The 25,266-nt window shown below is 40.5% G+C and overlaps 1 protein-coding gene across 2 annotated transcripts; it reads right to left on the bottom strand.

Annotated features, from left to right (window-relative positions):
- Positions 1-242: 242 nt before the first annotated feature.
- Positions 243-24,969, bottom strand: ugdh (UDP-glucose 6-dehydrogenase). 2 transcript variants are annotated; one of them, XM_068036696.1, is made up of 12 exons: positions 24,765-24,966; positions 18,323-18,489; positions 18,109-18,210; positions 13,721-13,921; positions 13,177-13,374; positions 12,218-12,365; positions 12,017-12,111; positions 11,404-11,534; positions 9,778-9,917; positions 4,520-4,611; positions 2,888-2,998; positions 243-2,723 (listed from the first exon to the last, which is right to left on the bottom strand). In XM_068036696.1, the coding sequence occupies exons 2-12, from the start codon at positions 18,482-18,484 to the stop codon at positions 2,619-2,621; spliced, it is 1,485 nt and encodes a 494-aa protein (XP_067892797.1). In that variant the 5' UTR covers positions 18,485-18,489; positions 24,765-24,966; the 3' UTR covers positions 243-2,618. The 2 variants fall into 2 exon arrangements, with proteins under 2 accessions (XP_067892797.1, XP_067892806.1); XM_068036705.1 differs by lacking the exon at positions 243-2,723 and having other exon boundaries at positions 2,891-2,998; positions 4,498-4,611; positions 24,765-24,969.
- Positions 24,970-25,266: the final 297 nt, after the last annotated feature.

Genomic DNA, 25,266 nt, shown 5'->3' with positions numbered 1-25,266 from the left:
AAAAACTATCATAGAGTCATAGTCATAGAGTTATACAGCACAGAAACAGGCCCTTAGGCCCATCATGTCCATGCCGGCCATAAAGCACCTAACTATTCTAGTCCCATTTTCCAGCACTTGACCCGTAGCCTTGTATACTAAGGCGTTTCAAGTGCAAATCCAAATACTTCTTAAATGTTGTGAGGGTTCCTGCCTCTACCATCACTTCAGGCAGTGTTTCCAGTATATCAAAACGCAAGTCATTCTTTCAGCAGTGCACCATTGAAACTTGTTTTATTTATTATGACATTTGCATAGAAGTTAGAAGCTCCCATCTAAGTTTTATTTAATGATTCTTATCCTAATTACAGCTGATAAATTAAACATTCAAGTAAATGTCAGTGTTTATTTTTAGCAAGGATTATTCAGTGCTGTTAAAAGTTCAACAGTTGGATATGGAAGCATTTGTTAAAATGTTTTAACACAAGGTTACAACTAGTTCCATTGCTGTTAGAAAGGAGATGAAAGCCATGTCTCACTGATGACTTTAGGGTTACAATGATGTGGTTTGGAATAGTCTCAGTATCCTGAGAGATCTTCTCTGAGTGAATTTGCCAATTTGTGCCAAATCATGGACAGCTTTGTGCTATTGACACATTACCAGGAACTGAATTGGCTGCTCAAAATAATTTCATGTATGACAGCAAATTGTACTAAGTGCACATATGGGTATGTGGCCTCATCTGCCAGGAGCACATTGGGAAATCATGGTTCTTATGATTTTCCATCCTCAATTCCTCTTAATGTGCTCTCAGTGGACAAGGTTTCTAACAAAGTACGATTTTGTCATCTCTATAATTTTGCTGACAACAGAGAGGAGATTTTCAATCCAATTGTGTGGGCTATATTTAAAACCAAGTGCCAACATGTGAAACAACAGTGCGCTCAACCAATTGGTCTTATCCAGCTTTATGATGGCTGAAATACTAAATGCAACTGGCAAAAATCCCTTAGTATGTGGGGAAAATTCTCTATGATCAGCTACTGACATCACAAATAGTAGGTTCCAAATATGGTGAAGTCTCAATTAAATGGGAGAAAAGGTTTATTTTTTAAACCACTGCCCCAGTTTTTTCTTTAAACCAGTTAATTTCCCATGGCTCTGCTCATGTCTGGAACACAGCTATGATATTAAGTTGACAGATCTGTGTTTAGTATGGCCTGTCCTTTTCGGCCATTTATTAGATCTTCCCTGTGGTTAAGTAGTCTTAACAGGTACAGCCTTGAGCCAATTGTAAGATAATTGTTTAGGAAAGTTTTTGTAATACTCTTGTTTCTGTCCTTTTGAAGAAGCCAGGTTATTAATGTCAGCAAAAACAGCAGCAAATGACTGGCTTTCATTTTCCTTTTTTCACACTTCGAAATGTGTAATGTGAAGTATATTGGATGCAAGATAAATAGGAACTGGGCCTGGCTGGGGAGGGGGGTAGTGGTGCATAAATCAACAAGGTAGCCTTTATTTGTTCATGGGATGTGGGCATCGCTGGCTAGGGACAGCATTTATTGACCATCCCTAATTGCCCTTGAGAAGGTAAAAGGCTGAAGAAGACCACAAGAGAGGGAAGATAGGTATCAAAAATTTAAGTGGGGGAAAAAAATTAAAGGGGTAGGTAGCCTTGGTGTATGTATGCTTCTCATTGTCGATTGTTAGGTCAATTCCAGGCCTTTTTTCTCTAAATGTGTTGGGTTTTTGATAACTCAACACAGGCAAGAGAAAGAAACAATTATTACTCAGATGGGTAAGAAGATTTATCTCAACTTATATAAACCTTTTGGCTCAAACTCCATATCAGCTATTTCAGTAACCTTTTTTGGTAATAGTTACAAATTAACGTCATCAACTATAGTCAGTACCTGTGTGTTTGGAAATTTCACCATTAGGTTTTCTCCAATTTGCAACCTGAATTTTGAAAGCATTAAAAATACTCAATTATTTTTATATTTTATTAGCAAGTTGAAAACTTTAGAAAGTATAAATTTCAGGATTTAATAATGGTTAAAATACTTGCTAACAAAATTAACTGCACAATAAATGTCACGTAAATGATGGGCTCAGTTAGTAGTTGTGGTGTTAAGTCATATGAGTCGGAAAGGTCTCTAGTGTGATCCCTGGTAGGTGCTGAATCATTTGAGTTTAGCCAAGGTGGCAATGGGAGGTGCTACAATTGGCCTCAGAGCCACTTGGTTAAGGAGAGGGAGAAAATTCAGGGACCCAGCTGAAAAGTGCATATACATGGTGTTTGGGTAAGGATGGACTCTGTCTCTAGGGTCAGCTAACCTGTTGATAATTTCTTTCTAAACATACACATCAAGAAAGGTCACAGGGCAGCTGGCACCTCTACCGCACTCCAGTGCAAATTAGTATTTTCAGGGAGGAGGGGAAAAAGTTAGAGGAAAGAAAATACTACCAATTATAATCAGTAAAAAATTACAGGGTACCATAATTGTTTCATAAAGAAAATACTTTGATCATTATTTTCTTCAATTCAAAGCCCTTTTTAAATATGAACATTAATATTTATTCTGTGGGTGTAATGTTACATTAAAAATATGGCTAATATTTGTCCAAATATTTACACCTAGACTTTCTTCAATGGAGGTTCTTGAAGACTGAATTTAGAAATTTCAGCTGTGGGTGTGAAAGGAATCCTCTGTCCAGTTACTTTCTTACCGATAGTCTCAACCTGGAAGCAAAAAGTTCCAAAAACACTTCATGTTAACTGAGAAGATTCAGGACGGTCTGAATTCTGTTTCACAGATTCAAATCCTTTTCAAGCCATTCAATAAACACAATAAATATCACAAGAACAGCTTTCCTATTACTGAGGGAAAGTCAACCACTTTGTACCTGGAATCCCAGCTTCGGGAGTTTTGAATGCAAATCATCTAGAACACGCCTGCCATCGAAGATGAAAGCTGGTTTTAGCATTTTCTTATGAATGAGTTCGTAATCCAGCACCTGGGAAAATGAAGATACGGAAACATTAGATCAAGACTCATTGAGGGTAATTTCCTAGTTTGTACTACCAGCAGGAGCCTCTCGCATATCTGGACTTTTTGGGTATGCTGCCCACAATTGTTCATCCATTTACCAAAATGTTTCTGGCTTCCCATTTTAGTCATTTTGTTCCAGTTAGTCAGGGTGCCTCACTCCCCTTTGCACCAGGCATTCACAGGTTGAGGTAGTGCCTATGACCTATTCCTAGGTCTTTACCATTCGTGCTATATATCTACCAAAGTGCAGTGCATTTCCGATGCTCCCTGATTTGCCCTTTCTGAAATAGAACCTTACTTATGCAATCTCTCCCATATGACCCAGCTCGGAAAGAAATGTATTGTGATTTAGCCTGTCCTACTCTTTGGCATTGTGAATTACTGTAGAAACACTGTTACTAGCAAGGGATAGGGGGGAGGGGGCAAAGGAAATTATTTTATATAACTGGACCACTTTTGAAAATTATAAAATGCTTTCTAATTTTTTAAATATAATTCTTGCTCTCATTCAATAGTAAGGGCAACTTATGTGATCCACAAACTTGAAGGCTTACTTCTAAGCAGATATTTAACCAGCTGTTCAAGAACTTCACAGGAATAGAGATTGCCATTTGCTCCATTGCTCCTGTGCTACCTGTCTGAATAAACCACCTGTAGTTCCCTGCCCTTTTCTCATATTCTTTAAAAAAATTTACTTTTCAAATAGTCATTCATTTCCTTTTTAAAAGTTATTATTAATTCTGCTTCCACCACTGTTTCTAGTAAAACATTCCATATCCTACCTTTGCGAGAAAAAAAATATCCTTACCTCTTCCTTCATTCTTTTGGCAGCAACCTTAGATTTATGACCCCTTGTTACCAACGCAGCACCCGCCTAATTTCCAATATGCATTTCCGGCAAGCGATGCAGTAGTGTGAGGACAGAAAATTACGCCCATTGCGTCAGCAACAAGTACTACAAATATCAATGCGTCTCGGTCTCAACATTTACCCAACAGCACCCCTATTACACCATCTTTCCATACCCCCACCAGGCACCATGTGACTTCTCTGAGTGGTTGCCAATTTATTGCCAAATTAGGGGCAGGTTAGTTCCAGGAACTGAATTTATTTCACATAGGACCCTTATAGCAGACAGGATAGTCTCATTCAATCAGTCGGAGCTGGGTTTGACTATAAAGATGAAAGATCAGCATTTCATCCACCACCACACAGTTCTCTTTTATAGATCTACATAATGTTAGTTTTAAAAACTTGAGTCATCGATTCCTAGCAGCTTTCCTCATATGAAACTTTTGTATTGCTGTATAAAAACATTAATCAGAGTGCTGCCTATTTCCTCTATGATTCTGGAGTGTACCTAATCTGGTCCCGGTGACTTGTAGCAGTTTATTTCTAAAGTTTCTTAATAATGTGTTTCTTGTGCAAGATAATACTGTGAGCAGGATCTGATTAGGAGCTCACCTTTCATAGGGTTTCCTCCTACCTTGAACTCATCCCACTCAGTGCAGATGACAATGGCATGAGCTCCGTCACAGGCTTCATATGCATCACTGCAGATAGTGATCAAGCAAGGCACTGCATGTTGAGAAAAGGTTTACCTCAGTTATTGTAACTAGTATCTGTACTTCTGACTTAAATTTATACAGCCATTTTTCTGCATCGTAAAAATTTCTAATCATTGCTTTAGAATTTATTGGAAGTCCTAAAATGTTCAACGTGGGCTAATTGAATGAAGTTTAGTCAACAGAGTAATGTTGCACAGTGTTAAAACTGAAATGGCTGTAACAGTCAGGCTTCCTGAGAAATAATGAACAACTGATACAAGAAAGCATAGAACAATCCTACACGTAGAATGTGATAAACATTTTGCATGACAGGTACGGCGAGAAATTCTGTTATTTTAAACAGGTTATCATCAACAAAATAGTAAATTTGGGAATTTTGTACAAGGTCATTCACAAAGTTGTTAAAAATAACTGAATAATTTCTATCCCATCCAAATTTAAATTCCTGTGCCACAAAGGAAGGAACTTCTAACTGCAATATTTTCGGTGCAATAGAAATTCTGTTTGCATTAAATGAAATCTCCCCCTCCCCCCTCACCTCTGTCATTGCTTTGAAGGAAGGTGTCTAAAAGTTAGGCAAACACCTGCCATTCAATTTTGTCATTGGTGAAACTAGATATATTGGTTATGCCTCTTACTGTAAATTCAGCAAGAGGTCAGTGGAAACAGCCATTTACACCACTTCTTCAGGGGTTATACTGATTTCCTGCTAAATCAATGGTAGGAAAAAAGGGAAAGCCCCAGATGAAATTCAGAGCAGTAACATACAGGGATTTTTAGACAGTGTTTGATATGGTGCTGAACTTCTGGATTGCTCCCAGTGCCACGAGTTAGTGAGTATGGAAATTGGAGGATAGGGAAAATGAATGTGCAGCTGGAGAGATGGTGCAGGAGGGGGCTTTAAATTTATGGGACATTGGGACTGGTTCTGGGGGAGTTGGGACCTGTGCAGGCCAGAATGGGTTGTACCTGAACAAAGCCAGGATCAATGTCCTCATGGGGGCAGTTTGCTAGTGCCTTTGGAGAGGGTTTAAATTAATTTGGCAAGGGGATGGGAAGCAGGATGTAGCATCAGAAAGGAGAAGCAAGATGCACAAAAGGATTGGGAGAGACAATAGCACCAGAACAAAAAATAGTAAGGTATTAGGTGGGGTCAGAGTAAGAGTTAATGTAATACGGTCTAAATTAGGTTTACAGTGTGTTTATGAATTCGGTTTATGAAGCATGGGAATAAAGTTGATGAGCTGCTGGTGCAAAAAACATGGGAATATGAGGTTGTAGCGATAAAGGAGACCTGGCTCAAAAAAAGGACAGGATTGGGTTCTAAATATCCCTGGATACTAGTTGTTCAGGAAAGATAGGGAAGATAAGAAAGGAGGAGAGGTGGCAGTATTCTAATTCTAATTCTATTGATTATGGAGAATATTACAGTGCTGGAGAGAATGAATCTCCTAGAGGGGTCAAGGACAGAATCTATTTGGTTAGAGTTGAGAATCAACAGAGGTGCCATTAGACTACTGGGTGTATTCTGTAGGCCAACAACTAGTGGGAAAGATATAGAGGAGCAAATTTGCAGTGAAATTACGGCGCAGTGGCGCAGTGGTTAGCACCGCAGCCTCACAGCTCCAGCGACCTGGGTTCAATTCTGGGTACTGCCTGTGTGGAATTTGCAAGTTCTCCTTGTGACTGCGTGGGTTTCCTCCGGGTGCTCCGGTTTCCTCCCACAGCCAAAGACTTGCAGGTTGATAGGTAAATTGGCCATTGTAAATTGCCCCTCATATAGGTAGGGGAATTAAGGGAAGGTGGGGATGTGGTAGGAACATGGGATTAATGTAGGATTAGTATAAATGGGTGGTTGATGGTCGGCACAGACTTGGTGGGCCGAAGGGCCTGTTTCAGTGCTGTATCTCTAAAATAATTTTTTAAAAATGCAAGAACCATACAGTAGTGATAATGGAGGACTTTAATTATCCTAATATAAACTGGGATAGTAATAGCGTAAAGGGAAGAGAGGGGGAAGAGTTTCTAAAGTGTGTTCTGGAAAATTTTCTTGATCAGTACGTTTCAGGCCCAACCAGGAAGGAGGCATGGCTGGAATAAAAACAAAGTGCTGGAAATACTCAGAAGGTCTGGCAGCAGCTGAAGGTTCTGATGAAAGGTCACAGACCTGAAATGTTAACTCTGTTTCTCTCTCCACAGATACTGCCAGACCTGATGAGTATTTCCAGCACTTTCTGTTTTTATTTCAGATTTCCAGCATCCACAGTATTTTGCTCTTATTTGAGGCATTGCTGGATCTAATTTTGGGGAATGAAATGGGTCAAATCAATCAAGTATCAGTCGGAGAACATTTAGGGACTAGTGATAATAGTATCATAAGGTTTAGATTAGCAATGAAAAAGGACAAGTAACTATCAAGAGTAAAAGTACTTAATTGGAAGTCAGCCAATTTCAGTGGGCTGAGAAAGGACTTGTTCTGGGTAAATTGGAATCAAAGATTGGCAGGCAAAAGTGTAATTGAACAATGGGCTACCTTTAAAGAGATGGTTCAGGTATAGGTGAGGTACATTCCCACAAGGAGAAAAGCCACACCTCCCTGGATGATGAAAGAGATATAGAGTAAGATGAAGCAGAAAAAGAGTGCATATGACAGATATCAGGTTGATAATAAAGTTGGAACCAGACTGAATATAAGAAGTTCAGAGGGGAAGTGCAAAGGAAGTAAGAGAGGCAAAGAGAATATAAGAGACTGGCAGCTAACATGAAAGGGAATCCAAAAGTCTTCTATATCATATAAACAGTAAAAGAGTAGTAACAGGAGGGGTGGAGCGATTAGTTACCAAAAAGGAGACCTGCACATGGAGGCAGAGGGCATAGTTGAGGTACTAAATGACTAATTGCATCTGTCTTCACCAAGGAAGAAGACGCTGCCAAAGTCACAGTGAAAGGGAAGGTAGTTGAGATACTGGATGGGCTAAAAATTGATAAAGAGGAGGTATTAGAAAGGCTGGCTCTACTTAAAGTTGATACGTCACCAGAATCAGATGGTATGCATCCAAGGATGCTGAGGGAAGTAAGAGTGGAAATTGCCGTGGTACTGGCCAAAATTTTCCAACCTTCTTAAACATGAGGGTGGTGCCAGAGGACTGGAGAACTGCAAATGTTACACTCTTGTTTACAAAGGGTGTAAGGATAAACCCAGCAACTAGAGGGCAGTCAAGTTTAATCTCAGTGGTGGGAAAGCTTTTAGAAATGATAATCTGGGCAAAATTAATCGTCACTTGGACAAGTGTGGATTAATTAAGGAAAATCAGCATGGATTTGTCAAAGGCAAATCATTTTAACTAACTTGATTGAGTTTTTTTGTTGCAGTAACAGAGAGGATTGATGATGATAACACTGTTTATGTGCTGTATATGAACTTACAAAAGGTTCTGATAAAGTGCCACATAATAGGCTTGCCAGCAAAATTAAAGCCCATGGAATAAAAAGGACAGTGGCAGCATGGATATGACATTGGCTGAGTGACAGGAAACAAAGAATAGTGGCGAACGGTTGTTTTTCAGATGCAAAGATGGTGCACAGTGGGGTTCTCCAGGGGTCGGTTCCAGGACCACTGCTTTTCTCAATACATATTAAATGACTGGAACTTGGGTGTACAGGGTACAATTTTGAAATTTGCAGATGATACAAAACTTGGAAGTATAGTGAACTGTGAGGAGGACAGTGATAGATTTCAAGAGGGCATAGCCAGGCCGGTGGAATGAGCAGACATGTGTCAGATGAAATTTAACACAGAGACATGCAAAGTGATATATTTTGGTAGGAATATAATATAAACTAAAGGTTACAATTCTAAAGGGGATGCAGGAACAGAGACACCTGGAAGCATATGTTTACAAATCGTTCAAGGTGGCAGAATAGGTTGAGAAAAAGTGATTAAAAAACATACGGGATCCTGGGTTTTATAAACAGGGCTACAGAGTACAAAAGTAAGGAGGTTACGGTGAACCTTTATAAGACACTGGTTCGGCCTCAACTGGAGTATTGTTGTGCAATTCTGGGCACCACACTTTAGGAAGGATGTGAAGGTGGCAGAGAGGCTGCAGAAAAGATTTACAAGAGTGGTTCCAGAGATGAGGGGCTTCAGTTAGATAGATTGGAGAAGCTGGAGTTTTCCTCCTCAGAGAAGCATGAGAGGAGATTTGACAGAGGTGTTCAAAATCATGAGTCGAGACAGAGCAGATAGAGAGAAATTGTTCCCATTGGCAGAGGGGTCGAGAACCAGAGGACACAGATTTAAAATGATTGGCAAAAGAAAAAATGGCAACACGAGGAAAAACTTTATTTTGCGACAGGTGGTTTGGATCTGAAATGCACTGCCTGAAATGGTAGTGGAGGAAGATTCAATCATAGCTTTCAAAAGGGAATTGGATAAGCTCCTAGAATCATAGAACGTTTACAGCACAGAAAGAGGCCACTTGGCCCATCGTGTCTGCACGGCCAAAAAATAAGCCATCCAGCCTAATCCCACTTTCCCGCAATCGGTCATGAGCCCTGCAGGTTTAGGCACTTGAAGTGCATGACCAGACACCTTTTAAATGAGTTGAGAGTTTCTGCCTCTACAACCCTTACAGACAGTGAGTTCCAGACCCCTACCAGCCCTCTGGGTGAAAAAACTTTACCTCATCTCCCATCTAACCTTTCTACCAATCACTTTAAATCTATGCCACCATGTCACCTGAAGGGAAACAGTGTGCAGGGCTACAGGGAAAGGGCAGGGAGAGAGGCCAGCAAAATTGCTCTTGCAGAGAGCCGGCATGGACTCAACGGGCCAAATAGCCTCCTTCTATGCTGTAACCATTTTATGATGTAATGATTCTATTGTTCAAAAAATACAGGCACATGGCAGAAAAAGGAAATGTAGCAGCTAGATAGAAAGCTGATTGATATATAGTAATCAGAGTTGGTGTGAATGGATGTTGCTCAGAGTGGAGAAGAATTGCAAGTGGTACATTCCACGGCTCAGTCTGGGTCCACTTTGGTTCTCAGTGTATATACAGGATTGAACTTAGAGTATGGGGCACACAGCTTCTTATTTTAAAAAGCTATTCATAACTCAATAGTATATACAAAGAGGGAAGAGGAAAAAGAAAAATGTTCTATCATATTACACCTTCATCAGAGGTATCCTGAGAGATATTGGGATGTGACAGGTCCTTAAGGATCTGTTCCTTGGGAACTTTGGGATCATAGATGTGAAGATTTGCACCTTCATCCAGTAGGTATTTGCTGATGTAGATACTGGAAGATTCTCTAAAATAAAATAAAATGTCATTAGCTATAAATCAATTTAAAATTCCATAGAATTAAAATGAATGAATTTAAATTAAATTAAAACAATTAAAGGGAATGTCACTCTACTGGGGTAGTGTTGTAGAAAAATCTATCAATGTAAAACATTCTTCATTCAAAATATTTCTTCTGCGATGCAGGATTCTCAGTTAAGTTGAGTCCCTAGCAGCCTCATGAACACCCCATATTGGTTCCCTTGGTTAGGACTGAACAAGTTAAGATCAACCACTGGATTAATATATAATGATCAGTGGACAAAGAAACCACCAGCTGCATGGGCATTTTTTTTCTCCACAGTTAATTCCACAAGATGCACAGAAATTAAAGTTTCTTTTATCAGTGTCTGTCATATTGATTTCAGTTAAAGATAGAAATTCCTACTAGGTGGATACTTTTTCAAGATATAGTCATAGTATATGCTGCTGTCGTAAATATTTTCCAACGGAAAATCTCAAGATAAGATTCTTCTCAACATTACCGCACTGCACACGCAACTTTATGTCATCATAGTGTCATGTTAGGCCCCCACCTGCCAAAAATGAGGCACATTAATTTTGTCATGAACATTGATTTTAAACTGTTACTGGAGTGAAGAAAGGACTTGTTAAACAGATCAGCTGTAGCTGGAAAAGACATTTGCAAGTTAACAGAGAGTGTTTGGAAGGACAAAGCAGCCATTCCCTGACACATTCAACCCACAATGGACTTTTGATCAACAGACGTTGAAGGTGGGGGAGCTCGCATTCCAGGTTGACTGCTAAGGCGGCCGAATACACAAACGGACATGGTCAAACCAACTAGTCACATGACTAACCTGCTGGGCAACCTAAGTTTTTTGAATTTGTACAAACAGTTTGGGCAGAAAGTCCCTTTGCTCCTGGACTGAGAAGATCTCTCTCCTGTCTGCTCCCATCTCTTTCTCACAAGCCTCTGAATCCATTGATAACACATGAACCCAAGAGAGAAAAGTCTACAGCGAACAAGGTTTAAGAAGAACACTGGACCCCAACGAAAAGCAAGATCTACCTACAATCAAGGACTCTACAGTGAGCTCAAAGAACCGTAACAACAACTCTTCAGACACTGCCTCAAACTTTTCCATTTTGTTTTTCTTCTGCTCTTTTCTGTCTCTATTTGCATGTGTGTATCACATATGCATGCTAGCATGGGTGTGTCGTGTATCTGTAGGTGTCAACCGAATTAGAGTTTAAGTTTAATAAATTTCAACTTTTCTTCTTTAAACCTAAGAAAGCCTGTTTGTGCTGGTTTCTTTGCCTTATAATTGGAAAGTGGTGAACAAGGGTTCACCAAAGGCGAGCTAAAAACAGTGTGTTTAAAATTAAACCCTGTGGGTAAGACCAGGTGAAGGCTGAGAGAGACCCCTAGACACCTTTCTCATCTGGTCGTAACATAAAAACATTGAATCATATCAGAGTAATAAAATTACCGTGTGTCCCCAGTGTCTTTTTTGAAAGCAAATCCTAAAAGGGCTATCTTTTTTCCTGTCACAGTATTGAAGAGACAGTCAATAATGCGGGAAGCAAACCTCCTCCGCTGATAATCATTAATGTCAATCACCTAAAAGAAATCAAACAAAATGATATGAGCAACTGATTTTTAAAAACAATATAACAGAAATTCTTTCAATGTTTTTGTTTTCATATTTCAGGTCGAATATCATTTAACCAGCATAACTTAACACAAAGCAATTAACAATAGATTTGGTAAAATAAACCAAAATTATACCAATTCAGATCCCTCAGATTACACCACATAGAGCAGCTAGCTGAATTTTTCTCTAAGTACAGTGAATTCTGGATACTTATTCCAAGAAACAATGCTGGCTTTGGCCCCTGTGAATTAGTTTTAATTAATTTGGAAACACATTTTAATTATATTCACTCCAATTGAAATGAACAAGGAAATTGAGATCCAGAATAACGTATCTTGGTAAATTAATAATTTGTCATATTTTAACCTGTAATTGTTCCGCAAACCAAAAATAGCTGCTGAGCACTGAGTTAATTATAGAATTTCTCCGACACACCTCAAGAATTTACCTGCTGCCAGTATTGAGCCACTTCAGGTAAGTTTAATGCTTCACATAAATACACCAGGTTCAGAACATCTTTCTGGAAACAGCTCCCTCCAAATCCTGAAATAGAATAAAGACTCCACATATTGAATGCACTTATGAATCCCAACTAGATTTTATAGGGAAAAAAATCTGGATCTTTGTGGTATAAAAATAAATTGCTAACCAATGCTGGCTTTGAGAAATTTGCTTCCAATTCTCTGATCCATGCCTACAGCATGAGCTACCTCCTCAACATCGGCACCAGTCGCCTCACACAGAGCACTGATTGAGTTAATACTGCTGATTCGCTGAGCGAGAAATGCATTGGCAGCCTAATAATAAAGAAAAAACAATAAACATGACTGATAAATCCCATCTGCATTCTGCCAAGTTGCCAGAGGTCATGCTGAGACTGTACAGTTTCTTGGGCAGCTTGTATTCAGTTCTGACTGTTGAGGCATCCAGGGACCATCTAATCTGTGGAAATGGTGAACAGTAGAGCGACAAGGCTGATACACAGTGTTGGAAGGAGGACCTACGAAGGCTTGATAAGTTCTGGCTCTTCATCGCCAAAGAGGGGCCTCACTTAAAATTTTTTTTTAAACTTACTTCTATATTGTGCCCTTCATCTCATTGTGTCTCAAAGTGTTTCAGAAACAATAAATTACTTTTGAAGTGTGGCTAATATTTTACAGGTAATTGCGATTCAAACAATGTCCGACAAACAGCAATACAAGTGCATTTTAAAGTTAAATTTAAAGCATTATGCAAACATCCTCATAAATTCCATTTCTACGTTTGGAAATGAGGTTATTGTATAAATCACCAGCTTCTAAGTCAAAAATGGAAATAAACTTCTTAATTTTAAATTAATATTGATTAAATGAAGTTACTGCAAGCTTTAGTGTAGAAGTTGCCACGTTATGTAGGCAGGAGAGTGACTTATATGTCAGTACAAGTTACAAAGTTTTAACCAAAATGGAATTGTAAATGAAGCCAATAGCCATCAACAGAGAGGATATTTACAACAACGAAAACAACTGGATTTATGTAGCACCTTTAGCTTAAGAAAAAGGTACTTCACTGGAGCATTCTCAGATAAAATTTGACAGCAGACTGTAATAGAGTTGAAAGTGAGTGTACCAGTTTGGATAGCTCCGAGGACCATGTGTTAGTAGTGATGATTTTGTCTTTTGGTACCCAGCGCTCATACACAGCACAGAGTGCATGAATTGCCTTCTGACCCTCTGGTGTTTCATCTCCACCGATCAGCACTCGGTCTGGGTTCTTCAGATTATTAATAGCCGTCCCTTCAGACAGAAATTCTGGGTTTGATAGCACCTACATTGTAAATATGTCCATGGTCAGGTTCATTGCGAAATGGGAGAGTCAAATAGCTAAAAAACAGATGTAAGAGCAGGGAGTGACTGTCCTATGTTTTTTAAATCTGTGGTGACAATTTCCTTTCTGCTATGTGTCGTAAAATTGCAAATCTGCACTTTAAAAACATTTGCAATGTTGTTATACTTAATGCAGGGAGGAAATTGCCTCCTACCACTGATGTACATATTAATTAATTTTATGCGGTTTTCTAGTGTTAAATACACTGCAAAGCTCCTTCTAATACAAATAAGTACAATGGTTATTGAGTTGCTGTATTACCCAGTAGAACAATGCTTGAATTCACCTGTAGAGTCAGGTCTGGCTTTTTGTTTGAATGGAATATCCTGCGAATGCTCTCAGCCGCACGCACAGGCACAGTGCTCTTCTCTGTGACTATTTTGTATCCGTCTGAGACTGCCACTATTCTCCGAGCACAGGATTCAATGTATCTCAGGTCTGCGGCTCGACCTTTACCCATTCCATACATTTTAGTGGGGGTGTTCACCTATTACAAAATAAACGGAACATCCGTGGTTAGGACTTTTCTTGTAATCTAAAAAAGAAAAAAAGACTTGCATTTATACAGCACTTTTCACGACCACCGGACATTTCAAAGTGCCATGCAGCCAATTAGGTACTTTTGAAATGTAGTCACTGTTGTAATGTAGGAAACATAGCAGCCAATTTGCACAAGCTCCCACAAATGTGATAATGAACAGATGTTGATTGAGGGATAAATATTGACCAGGACACTGGGTATAACTCCCCTGCTCTTCTTCAAATAGTGCCACGGGATCTTTTACATCCACCTGAGAGGGCAGACGGGGCCTCATTTAATGTCTCATCCAAAAGACAGCACATCCAGCACTCCCTCAGTACTGCACTGGAGTGTCAGCCTTGATTTTTGTGCTTAAGTCCTAGAGTGGAACTTGAGCCTGGAACCGTGACTGAGAGGTACTACCAAATAGCCATGGCTGACACAAATCTATAAAAGGCAACACGTGCATTGTTTTGCTTTGATTAGCATGTTTCTTTCTTGTCACTAATATTTTTTACTTCAGTATTTTATACGATAATATCTTGTAGGTTTATAAGGTACGAGGCCTTGGATTGGAATTTCTTTTTGGTGTCTTTTTTTTTGTTTCTTTCCATCACACTGCACAATATATTAATCCATAGCTGGAAGGCTGGCTGGGAATTCTGCTCCCAACTTCACACACAAGGCAGGATTTTGGTGCCAATATGGGGGCAGGAACAGAGGAGGGCAGGCGAAAATTTCCCAACGTCAGCCGGCATGCCGGTTCCTCGCCATGGTCCTGACTCCCAGCCATTTTCCTGGAGGCCAGATCGTGCATGGAATGGCTACCCACCCCTTGTTAAATCAATTAAGAGGCCAATTAAGGCCATTGATCAGAGGCCGACTGGAATTTTCCACCCATGGCATCAGGAGCTTGGCAGTTGTCTGGAGGTGGCCTCCTGGCAGCAGACTGGGGGACCAGCAGTGCAGGATCACTTTGAAGCCCACCTCGCAGCCACCATACCTACCAGGTTACTGTTGTAACTGCAGGCTGCCCTGTGGGGGTGGAGGGGGCACCCCCTACATTGGGTGGTCCGGCAGCTGTGGCCATTGATTTTCTTCACATTGTAAAAAGCGCTCAGAGAGCAAATCATGATGGAGGTTCCCTCTCTCTCCCTCACCTACAACGGCAGACTGCAGCTCCTTCAGTGCTGGAGGGCCTCCTATTGGCCCTGCAGGTTCAAGAGCTCACTTGCCGTCCTTAATTGGCCAATCCTGCAAAAATCGTGTTGGCTGACTGTTGCCGACAGGATGTGAGGTCAGGACCTGGATTTGATCCTGACGTTGGGCTCCTGACCCCAAACAGAAAATCCTGCCCACACTATTGGTGTTGCTCTGTAACTATCAGGAGTTTTACAGGACCAATACTTCTTTCATTTTAATGTATTGTGCACAAAGAAAGATCTATTAAATGAAGTTACTGCAAGCTCTTGTGTATAAGTTGCCACTTTCTGACTTATATGCCTGTACAAAGTTTTTACCAAAGACCAACCCCACAGCTGTTCCTGTCTGGAGATGTCCTCATTCTGTCAAATAAACCCATTTTGTTATCATCTAAGAAAAGAGTGTAACCATAGTCAATAGTAACAATAACTGTGCAAGTTTATAGTACAGGAGCGACAGTGCACTCTCAGGAGGAGGTCTCACCTACTCGAAGCGAATGTTGAGAAATTGGCTTTTAGAGGTTTTCACCAAAAACAAAAAACTTGCTTTCTCACTATCTTCCCAGATGGCATGTACTACTCCTCGAACAAGGTGGTGACCAAACAATCTTCTCATAAACCTTTTAAAACAAAACAAACTGCAAATCTTAAACCAAAATAGAACAAGTTGGAAACACACAGTTTTCAGTCAGCACCCTTCCAGGAAGCACACAAGTTGACATTTTGGGTGCTTCCCTTTGCCAGAAATGGAAAACTGAAAAGTGATTATCATTCAAATAGGATCAGAACAAAAGAGAAAGGAGAATAAAAAGGAAGCAGACATACACAAGAAAATATTGGTGAATTGATCTGTAATGTGCTTCAAAGAAAAACAGGAGATGATGATGTGGCAGAGAGTAAATTAACATATGATGGGAAGAAGTATAATTTAAAAAAAAGCTTAAGAGAGGCAAAGAACATTTGAGAAACTGAGGGGCAGAGAGTCATGGGTAAGAATGTACAATATAGGAGCAGGAGCAGGCCATATTGCCCCTTGAGCATGCTCAAAGGATTGTATAGCAAGTCTGAAAAGGAAACAGGAAAAGCCAACAAAACAGGGCAGGATCCAGCAGTCTGAAAGGAAGAGAACCAACTGACCCAGTGCTGGCTGGATGTCAGGTGTCAGCCTGCTTCTCTTCTCTTCAGAACGCTGGATACTGCAGTTTTCTTTTCCTTTCCTAGCCTTCTCTTTGTTCTGATCCTAATTAAATATTATTCTTTTTTCCAGTTTTGATGAAGGGTTACACCTAAAATGTTAACTTGTCTGTTTGCTCCACTGGTGATGTGTGTTTCCAGCATTTTCTATTTTTGTTGATCCAAAACCAGCTACTAGGAGGTGCACAAGAGTGACAACAGGTTTGTCCATCATCCATATCTGATTTATCCTCGCTCTCCCTGTACAGAAGTGCAAGACTTCTAACAGAAAAAATAAAGCTTTTGTAGAACAAGAACCATGTTCCTTTCCATTCAAACCAGCTGCATTTCTACGTTTTCTCTGAATTGTCCAAGTGTCTCTTTCTGTCTACTTTCCGCTGTTCATCAGTCTATAACATACTCCCAAAAAAATAACCACTTTCCCCTCTTATTCCTTAGCTCGAACCAAATAAATTTGATACTTGCATTTATACCTTCCCCATGTTCCAGCACTGTAATTATAATGGAATCTTTGATTAACACTGCCATGCCTTCTCACTTTTTTCTTACTTAACACTCCTAAATATTTTGCAACCAGAAATGTTCGGCTGCCAATCCATCACTAATCCAAGCCACATACCTGTTAATATTATTATACTGTACCCACCCATAGCAATCTGGGCCTCTCGTTCACCAATTTTATTCATAAAACTCTATTCATTTACATATATACAACTCAAAGCTGCCTGTTTGGCCACCTTACTTTTTTTAATCCCTTCTCCTTATCTGTTCTTTCTGACTTCGCTATTTTTCTCTTTTATCTTTCCCACCACCTTTTGCTTTCTTTACTGCTTCCTCCCTCCTACCATGTTAGTTTAAACCCCTTCCTTTAGCACTGGTTACTTTTGGTTCCAGCTTTGTTCAAGTGAAGCTCATTCATCCTGTTTCAACCACTCCTGTTCCAGATTTTGTCTTACTATCCCAAGAATTTGAACCTTTCCTCCTACACCAACTCTCCTATATGGAATACTGTATGAGTAATCCTGAGATAACTACTCTTAAGTTCCTGCTGTTTAACTCTTAATTCCTGAATGTTCCTTTGCAGGACCTTAGTTCCATTCACTTCCAACGCCATTGGTCCCAACACGACTTCTAATTATTCCTCTTTCTTCTCCAAAAGTATGTACAGCTTCCTCTTTGACAATTATTTTCTCCACAGTGTTATGGCATTACTCCTGGTTGCTCTCTTCCAAGTTGTTCCTATTGTCACAGGTATTCAGAACTTGAAGACCTGTTTAGCGTTCAACACTCTCAGGGAACCTCCTGTTTCCTGTTCGTCCTGACAGATAGCGTTTCAGTTTTCTTCCTCACTAAGTTGCTCTGGTTGTCGGGTGGCTGCCTCCTCTTCAGCTCCCCATATCCTCAGAAACTTCAAGCTTGAGAGCAAGTAGTCAGAAACACCTCCTACTTATGGTCAGCTAGCAGACAAGAAGCATTTGGGATTTCCCAATACATGTGAAAGTATCACACATCACAAGCTTCAGCTGTACCCATGTATTGAACTAAAAAGTTGTTTTCTCTAAACAGCTAATAAAATCAAACAGAACAACTTAGTGATTTACCACCTCAAATATAACTTTATATCAAATGCATCTCAAGCCTGAACTCCCTCCAAGGCTGAGGCTAAGCTCCTCAATCTACTGAGCCTGCGCAATCCATTGCTCTCTCAGTGCACAAGGCCCTCACAGAGGAGAGGAGGATATTGGGGGAAAAAGTTACCGAAATAAATATAAGGTCAGCTTCTCGAATGGCAGCATCGATATCAGTCAAGAAGAAAAGGTTCTTCCCTCTGCATGACTCGACCACTTCCTTCAAACCAGGCTGAAAAAAATTAACAAGAACAACTAGAATTTTATACCAATAAATGGCAAGTGGGCAAAAGCTTTGTGAAGCAGAGTTAGCAATAAATTGGATAAATGTTTCAGTGTTGAACCTCATAGATTGGAAGCGTGTTTGAGTTCCAGGCCTCTATTCTCACATGGTTAATGTCTACAACTGTAACACGAATCTCAGGGCACATGTGAGCAATAATACTGCATGTTGGCCCACCAACATATCCAGCACCAATACAGCAGATCTTCTTAATTTGAAACATGGTATCTGTGGAAAAAGAAAAAGAAAATCAGTGCAGAAATTAAATCTTTTAATTCTGTAATCAGGAATTTATCACCTATGTCTACCTCCCAGATGTTATCTAATTTTCTCCCCCAATTTTTCCCTTCTGAACAGCACGATGTACCTACATCCCAAGGACTGCAGCGGTTCAAGAAGGCAGCTCCCCACCTTCTCAAGGGCAATTAGGGATGGGCAATAAATGCTGGCATAGCCAGTGACACCCACATCCCATTAATGGATTTAAAAAAGTGACCTCCCCTAACAGGAACAAGGTGCAAGGCAAGGTACAGAGTTCTCTGGGCTGCTGCTATCCTGTGAATAGCTGACAAGATGCACGCTCATAAACAGAGACAGGAGTATTTTTTTCCCCTTATTTGCTGTGCGTGTACAGGATACCAGGATGCATTTGTCAATCAAGAAAAGTTTGATGTAAAGAAACTGCTCATTTGATAATGTTTAAGACTGTCAGAACCTTTGACCCATTCCTAAATTATTTTCTATTCCCTCATTAGGGCTTTGCACCAGACATCAGTTCCTGTCAAGAAGGGAGGAAAGAAACTTGCTCTTGGGCCTCTTAACAGTGCATTTAACGACACCTAGACTAATTTGTTCCCTGAATGTCTCATTCTTCTTCCCTATGAGCAAGAATTTTAGTACTGCTGATCTTTTGCTGGACATCCTGCCTGGCAAACTGGAATCATAACACCGCTGCCATGTGTTGGCTATCCATGTTCTACAATTTTTTAAATATTGAAACTATTGTCATGCAGGCCTCCAGCTGCCAAGAATGAGGCACATTGGTTTTGTCATGAACATTGATTTTTAGCTATTGCTGGAGCAATGAAATGACTTGTTAAATAGATCAGACGTGGCTGGAAAATAAACATTTACATACTAACAGACATCCAAGGTGAGGAAGTGCATTCCAGGACCTGCTAAGGAGGATACAATCCACAAGGGCTAGGACTGGTTAGACCAGCTGGTCACATGACTAACTGGCTGTTCCAGGGTTTTCTTTTAAACTGGCCACAGAGAGTTTGAACTCAGAAAGACTACTCCTGGACTGAGAAGATCTCTCCTGTCTGCTCCTATCTCTTTCTCACAAGCCTCTGAATCCACTGAAGACACATGAACCCCAAGAGAGAAAGGTCTCCTACAGCGAACAAGGTTTAAGGAGAATACTGGGCCCCAATGAAAAGCAAGATCTACCTACAATCATGGACTCTAAAGTGAGCTCAAAGAACCGTAACAAAAACTCTTCAGATATTGCCTCAAATTTTTCCACTTTATTTTTCTTCTGTTCTTTTCTGTCTCCATTTGCATGTGTGTATCGTGTATGCATGTTAGCGTGGGCACGTCGTGTATCCATAGGCGTCAACCAAATTAGAGTTTAAGTTCAAGTTTAATAAATTTCAACTTTTCTTCTTTAAACCTAACAAAACCTGTTTGTGCTGGTTTCTTTGTCTTATAATTGGAAAGCGGTGAACAAGGATTCACCAAAGGGGATGTAAAAATACGGTGTGTTTAAAATTAAACCCTGTCACGGTAAGACCAAGTGAAGGCTGAGAGGGAACCTTAGACACCTTTCTCACCTGGTCTTAACACTTTCTAGGAAAAAAACTTGCTTTTATCAAAATCTTTTATTGAAAAGATTGCAGTGGACACATTCAACGATTATGTTCTACATTGCTTTCATCATTCATAAGAGATCAGGGATGGGGATCTTCTAATCTGCTGCTTTAACAAAACATGTCCATTTATACCTCACCCTCCCCACAATAATATCCTAACTTTCAGGATTGGGGCCTTCTTGGTATTTCAACAAAGGTTTCTAGTGAGTTGCATTTTGTCATGAGACTGCATTTTGTCAGCCCTGAAGCGGGCCCGCCGCTGGGGCCGAAAACAGAAGCAATCCCGCTCCAGCGGGCAGCAGGACCCTGGGAGGCATTTTTCTGGTGGCAGCCAATTAATAGGCCATGGCCTGGGGTGCCATCCAATTGAGGACAGCAGCCCGCCCCCAATTGCTGCCAGCTCAATCAGAGGGCCAGCAGCTCCGCAGACTCAGCAGCTAGTGGTGGCTACTGCTGAGGCTGAAGCTCAAGGGAGAGGATGTCTCAATGCTGTGGCTCCTTTGACGACAGATAAGTGTTGCTGAGGAAGCCGGGGCCAGGCAGGCTGGCCCTGGTGATCGGTGGGTATGTTTGCATAGCAACTTGGGCATCACTATCAAGTGGTTTCCACTCTGCAACAATGCAGAATTGGAACGAAGTCTGGAGGCAGGCAGTGTGAGATCACACTGGCAGAGATGGAATCACAGGTTTACAAAGTGCTCAAGGATCCCTTGGAACATCTGGACACTTTATAGACTATCAAAACTTGATTTAAATGTATTAAGTACATGGATTATCCATTCTGATTGAATACTTTGCATCCGTCTTCACAATAGAACAGCATGAAGCTAATGTCACAGCAGAGATGGAGGGAGAACAGATATTGGATAGGATGAAAACGGATAAAAAAGGAGGTGCTAAATAAGTTGGCATTGCTTAAAGTTAACAAGTCATCTGATCCAGATGGGATGCATCCTAGGTTGCTGACAGAAGCAAGGGTGGAGCCAACAGAAGCTCTGAACACCTTGCATATGGGAGTGGTGCGAGAGGACTGGATGTTTGCAAATGTTAGAAAAAAGAGAAAGGGTCTTACATCATTGGTGAGAAAACTATTACAGACCATTGTCAAGGGCAAAATTAATTCTCACTTGGTGGTGCATGAGTTAATAAGGGACAGCTAGCATGAATTTGTAAAAGACAAATGATGTCTGACTAACCTGATTGAGTTCTTTGGTGAAGTAACAGAGAGGGTTAATGAAGGTACTGCAGTAGCTGTTATACATATGGACTTTCAAAAGAGATTTGATAAAGTATCACACAACAGACCTATCTGGAAAATAGAAGCACGTCATGAAAGGGACAGCGGTAACTTAAGTACGTCATTGGCTAAGGGATAGGGGGCAGAGAGTTGTGAAGAAAGGATATTTTTCTGGCTGGAGATAAGTATGCGATGGGAACCGCCAGCGGTTGGTATTAGGACCATTGTTTTTCTTATTATATACAAACAACTTGGAGTTGGGTATAGGGAGTACAATTTCTAAGTTTGCGGATGATACAAAACTTGGCATTGTAGTAAATAGTGAGCAGGATAGTAGCAGACTTTAGGAGGTCCCGAGCAGACTGGGGAAAATGGGCAGACACATGGCAGATGCAATTTAATGCAGATCAGTGTGAAGTGATGCACTTTGGGAGAACCATGAAAGACAGTATAATCCAAATGGTATTATTTTTGCCGGGTGGGGGGGGGGGGGGGGGTGGGTCCAAGAGCAGAGGGGACCTGGGAAGCTTTTCACATGTCTCTGAAGGTGGCAATGCAAGTTAATTAGGCAGTTAGGAAAGTGTATAGGATACTTTGCTTTGTAGTTAGGGGTCTTGAATACAAAAAATCCAAGGAAATCATGCTAAACATTCACAAATTTCCAGTTTAACCTCTTCTAGAACATTGTGTCCATTTCTGGGCACCAAATATTAGGAAGGATGTCATGGCCTTGGAGAAGCTACAGAGGAGGTTTACCAGGAATAAGGGACTTCAGTTATGTGGAAAGATTGGAGAAGCTGGAATTGTCTCCTTAGAGAAGAAACATTAAGGGGAGACCTAATAGAGGCATTAAAAATTAAGAGGGGATTTGATAGAGAAAATATGGAGAAACTGTTTTCTCTGGCAAGTATATCAGTAACCAGAGGTCACAAATTTAAAGTAACTTTCAAAAGAATGAGACATTAAACCGAGGTCCAGTCTGCCCTCTCAGTTGGATACAAAAGATCCCATGGCACTATTTCGAAGAGCAGGGGAGTTATCCCCAGTGTCCTGGCCAATATCTATCCCTCAATCAACATCACTAAAACAGATTATCTGGTCATTATCACATTGCTGCTGCAATTCCTACAGTACAATAGTGACTACTCTTAAACAATACTGCATTAGCGGTAAAGTGCTTTGGGACGTCCTAAGGCTATAAAAGGCGCTATATAAATGCAAGTCTTTCTTTCTAGTGGGGAAATGATGAGAAATTTCTTCACATAGAGGGTTGTTAAAATCTGGAACTCACTATCTGAAAGGGTGGTAGATTCAGAATCCATGAGAACTTTCAAAAGGCAATTGGATATGCATTTGAAGATGACTAATTTGCTAGGTTATGGGGAAAAGGCTGAGGTAAGGCACTAAACTGGACAGGTTTTTCAAAGAGTTGGCATAGGCAGGATGAGCTATACTGTAAGATTCTATCATAGAGTACAAAGATTTTACATCTAGGCATGCACCACCCTAATCTATCAGAACAATTCGTGATAACAGGTGACATTTGTTAAACCCATTGTCATGCCCAGTAAAGGCATATCATATTCCTAATTTTAAGATATGAACTATATTCAAGGTGGACTCTTTAAAGTTGGCTTTTCGTTTTGAAAAAAGGTAGACAATGCTGCAAAAGATGGTTGCCAATGGTCAGATGACCTGGCCTGTGTATTCAAACACTGCCTCACTGTCTGTTAAGGACAAAAGGATACATTAGAAGGCTGAGAGATGTCAATTACACCCATCCTGAAACCTTCAAGAGACATCCATGAATTGAATGGGTTCTTCTGAAACAAAGAAGGTGTGAAGTAGCCACATCATAACAGCATTATGCTCATCCAACATTAATAGATAGCCTTGGATACCACATCCTGGTCCATTGTGTGGTCACACCAGGAGAGAAAAACCATGTGTCAGGTACAGCAATTTTTTCTTTTTTTCTTTTTTACATTTTTTACAATTTTTTTTTGCATTTATTTCATTTCATCTTAGTTTGTTCAGTTTGCTTACCCACTGTTTTTTTTTTCAGGTTTGCACTTGCTGCTGTTCAATATTCTGTCCATTAATACCTAATCTGTACTAATGCTTTGTCTTTCAACACACCATTAACATATTGTTTGCCTTGGCTCCATGACCTTTTGGTCAGCTATGTGGCCTTGTCCAATTCTCCTTTGTTATCTCTTGCCCCACCCCCACCTCACTTGCTTATAACCTGTGACTTTTCTAATATTTGTCAGTTCCGAAGAAGGGTCACTGACCCGAAACGTTAACTCTGCTTCTCTTTTCACAGATGCTGCCAGACCTGCTGAATGGTTCCAGCATTTCTTGTTTTTATTACAGCAATTCTAATGATGAATTGTGACCTTAAAAAGTAACCCTCTGGAGAGAGAGATAGTGGGAGATCACAAGAACATCAGAGAAAAGCAGTCCAGTCAGTGGCTGTGGAAAGAAGTCCAGCCAGGAGAGGATGAAGCCCTGCTGCTAATTCTACACTTTTACTTGCTGAAACAGAGAACTAAAAGTGACTCACCACCTCCAATTTGAAATGTTAACCACCAGAAATTTGCAACACCTCAACAAGTCAAAACTACAAACAACCCAGGCCTGCATCTTTAAAAGCAACTGTTCTACTTAGAAGATTCAATCAGTTTACCATAAACCACGAACGCCTACCACACCTTGACTTGAAGGGTGGTGCGAATATTCCGGGGAATTAATATTGATTAATAAATTGTTAATCTTCTGCTTTAAACCTACAAGAAACCCTGTCACTGTCTGTTTAATTGGCAAGTAAAGCACTCAGGGTCTAACTCATCATTTTAAAAACACCCTTGCAGTCAGTTGGGAGGTGAACATTGGGAACCACCCACACCCCCTACCACCTGTCCGTAACACCATACTGCATTTAAAAAAGTATGAAATTCAGACTGCCTTAAAGGCATTGATCACATTTCTACTGTGGGGTGGGCGGGGGATACTGACTTCCCAGGATTTCACTCCTAGGAAGCGATTTATTCCGAGGGAAAGCAATACGTATATTTTAAAAAGGGTTTGATCGTCAAAACTTTATACTTTAAAAAAAACATAAAAGTAGCGTGCTGATCTGAAATGTGCACGTCATATTGAAGCGAAATAGAAAAACAAACAGAACTTTTCCACATTTATTTCCTGCAATGGAGAATGACGATAAGCAGAAAGGAGCACAGCGCTGCTGTACTCACTTACTGAGTGTGCAGTCAAAATCCCTCAGGCTCAGAAAATCTCACGTGTGGAAATACCAGGATTGAAAAGGAACTCAATAATTTTAGGGCAACAGAGAAGTGTCTGAGCTCAACCTTTGCACAAGTAAAGCTTACCTTATGTCAGTTTCAAACAGTTGGGAAATAACTCTGAAGTTCGTACTCTGTTCCGAGTTTCACGCTCCCCCCCACGAATGCCTCTTCCGTGTTTTTAGCGCTTGGTCGACTTTTGACCTGCAACTTCTGTCTGAATAATAATCGGCAATCTAGAAAGTACAGCCCGCCCTTCTGACGTACAAGGAGCCAGGTACCTCCCTGTTTAAACTTGAATTAAGGTGAGCAATTCTTAGAACTACTGTAGCAACAATAAACTGATTCACTTCAGGATACGAATGACGTTCAGAACGGGTTGTAAACTTGAACTCACTCAGGTTGTGAGGGTATTGATTGTTCGTTCAGTAATTATTTTCCCTTTCCTTAACCCCACATTCTCTCCAAATATCCCCTTGCCGCTGCCCTTGTGTACATTACTGCCGGTTTATCCCATTGGAATGTGAGCCTTTAGAATTAGAGGGCGAGAATATGAAGAGTAAGATAAGCTATGGCTATACAAAGTCCT

Source organism: Heterodontus francisci, chromosome 1, assembly GCF_036365525.1.
Source record: "Heterodontus francisci isolate sHetFra1 chromosome 1, sHetFra1.hap1, whole genome shotgun sequence".
NCBI classification, from domain to species: domain Eukaryota; kingdom Metazoa; phylum Chordata; class Chondrichthyes; order Heterodontiformes; family Heterodontidae; genus Heterodontus; species Heterodontus francisci.
The sequence above is the reverse complement of the archived record's forward strand: the minus strand, read 5'-3'. Positions and strand labels throughout refer to the sequence as shown.

What these genes read in the sequence shown, in the direction of transcription:
- ugdh (XM_068036696.1), bottom strand. Translation starts at nt 18,484, where the DNA reads ATGTTTCAAATTAAGAAGATCTGCTGTATTGGTGCTGGATATGTTGGT. An exon ending in ATTTCTCAAAGCCAGCATTG is followed by an intron (nt 12,112 to 12,217) that starts GTTAGCAATTTA and finishes ATTCTATTTCAG; the next exon opens with GATTTGGAGGGAGCTGTTTC. An exon ending in TCCCGAAGCTGGGATTCCAG is followed by an intron (nt 2,724 to 2,887) that starts GTACAAAGTGGT and finishes TTTTGCTTCCAG; the next exon opens with GTTGAGACTATCGGTAAGAA.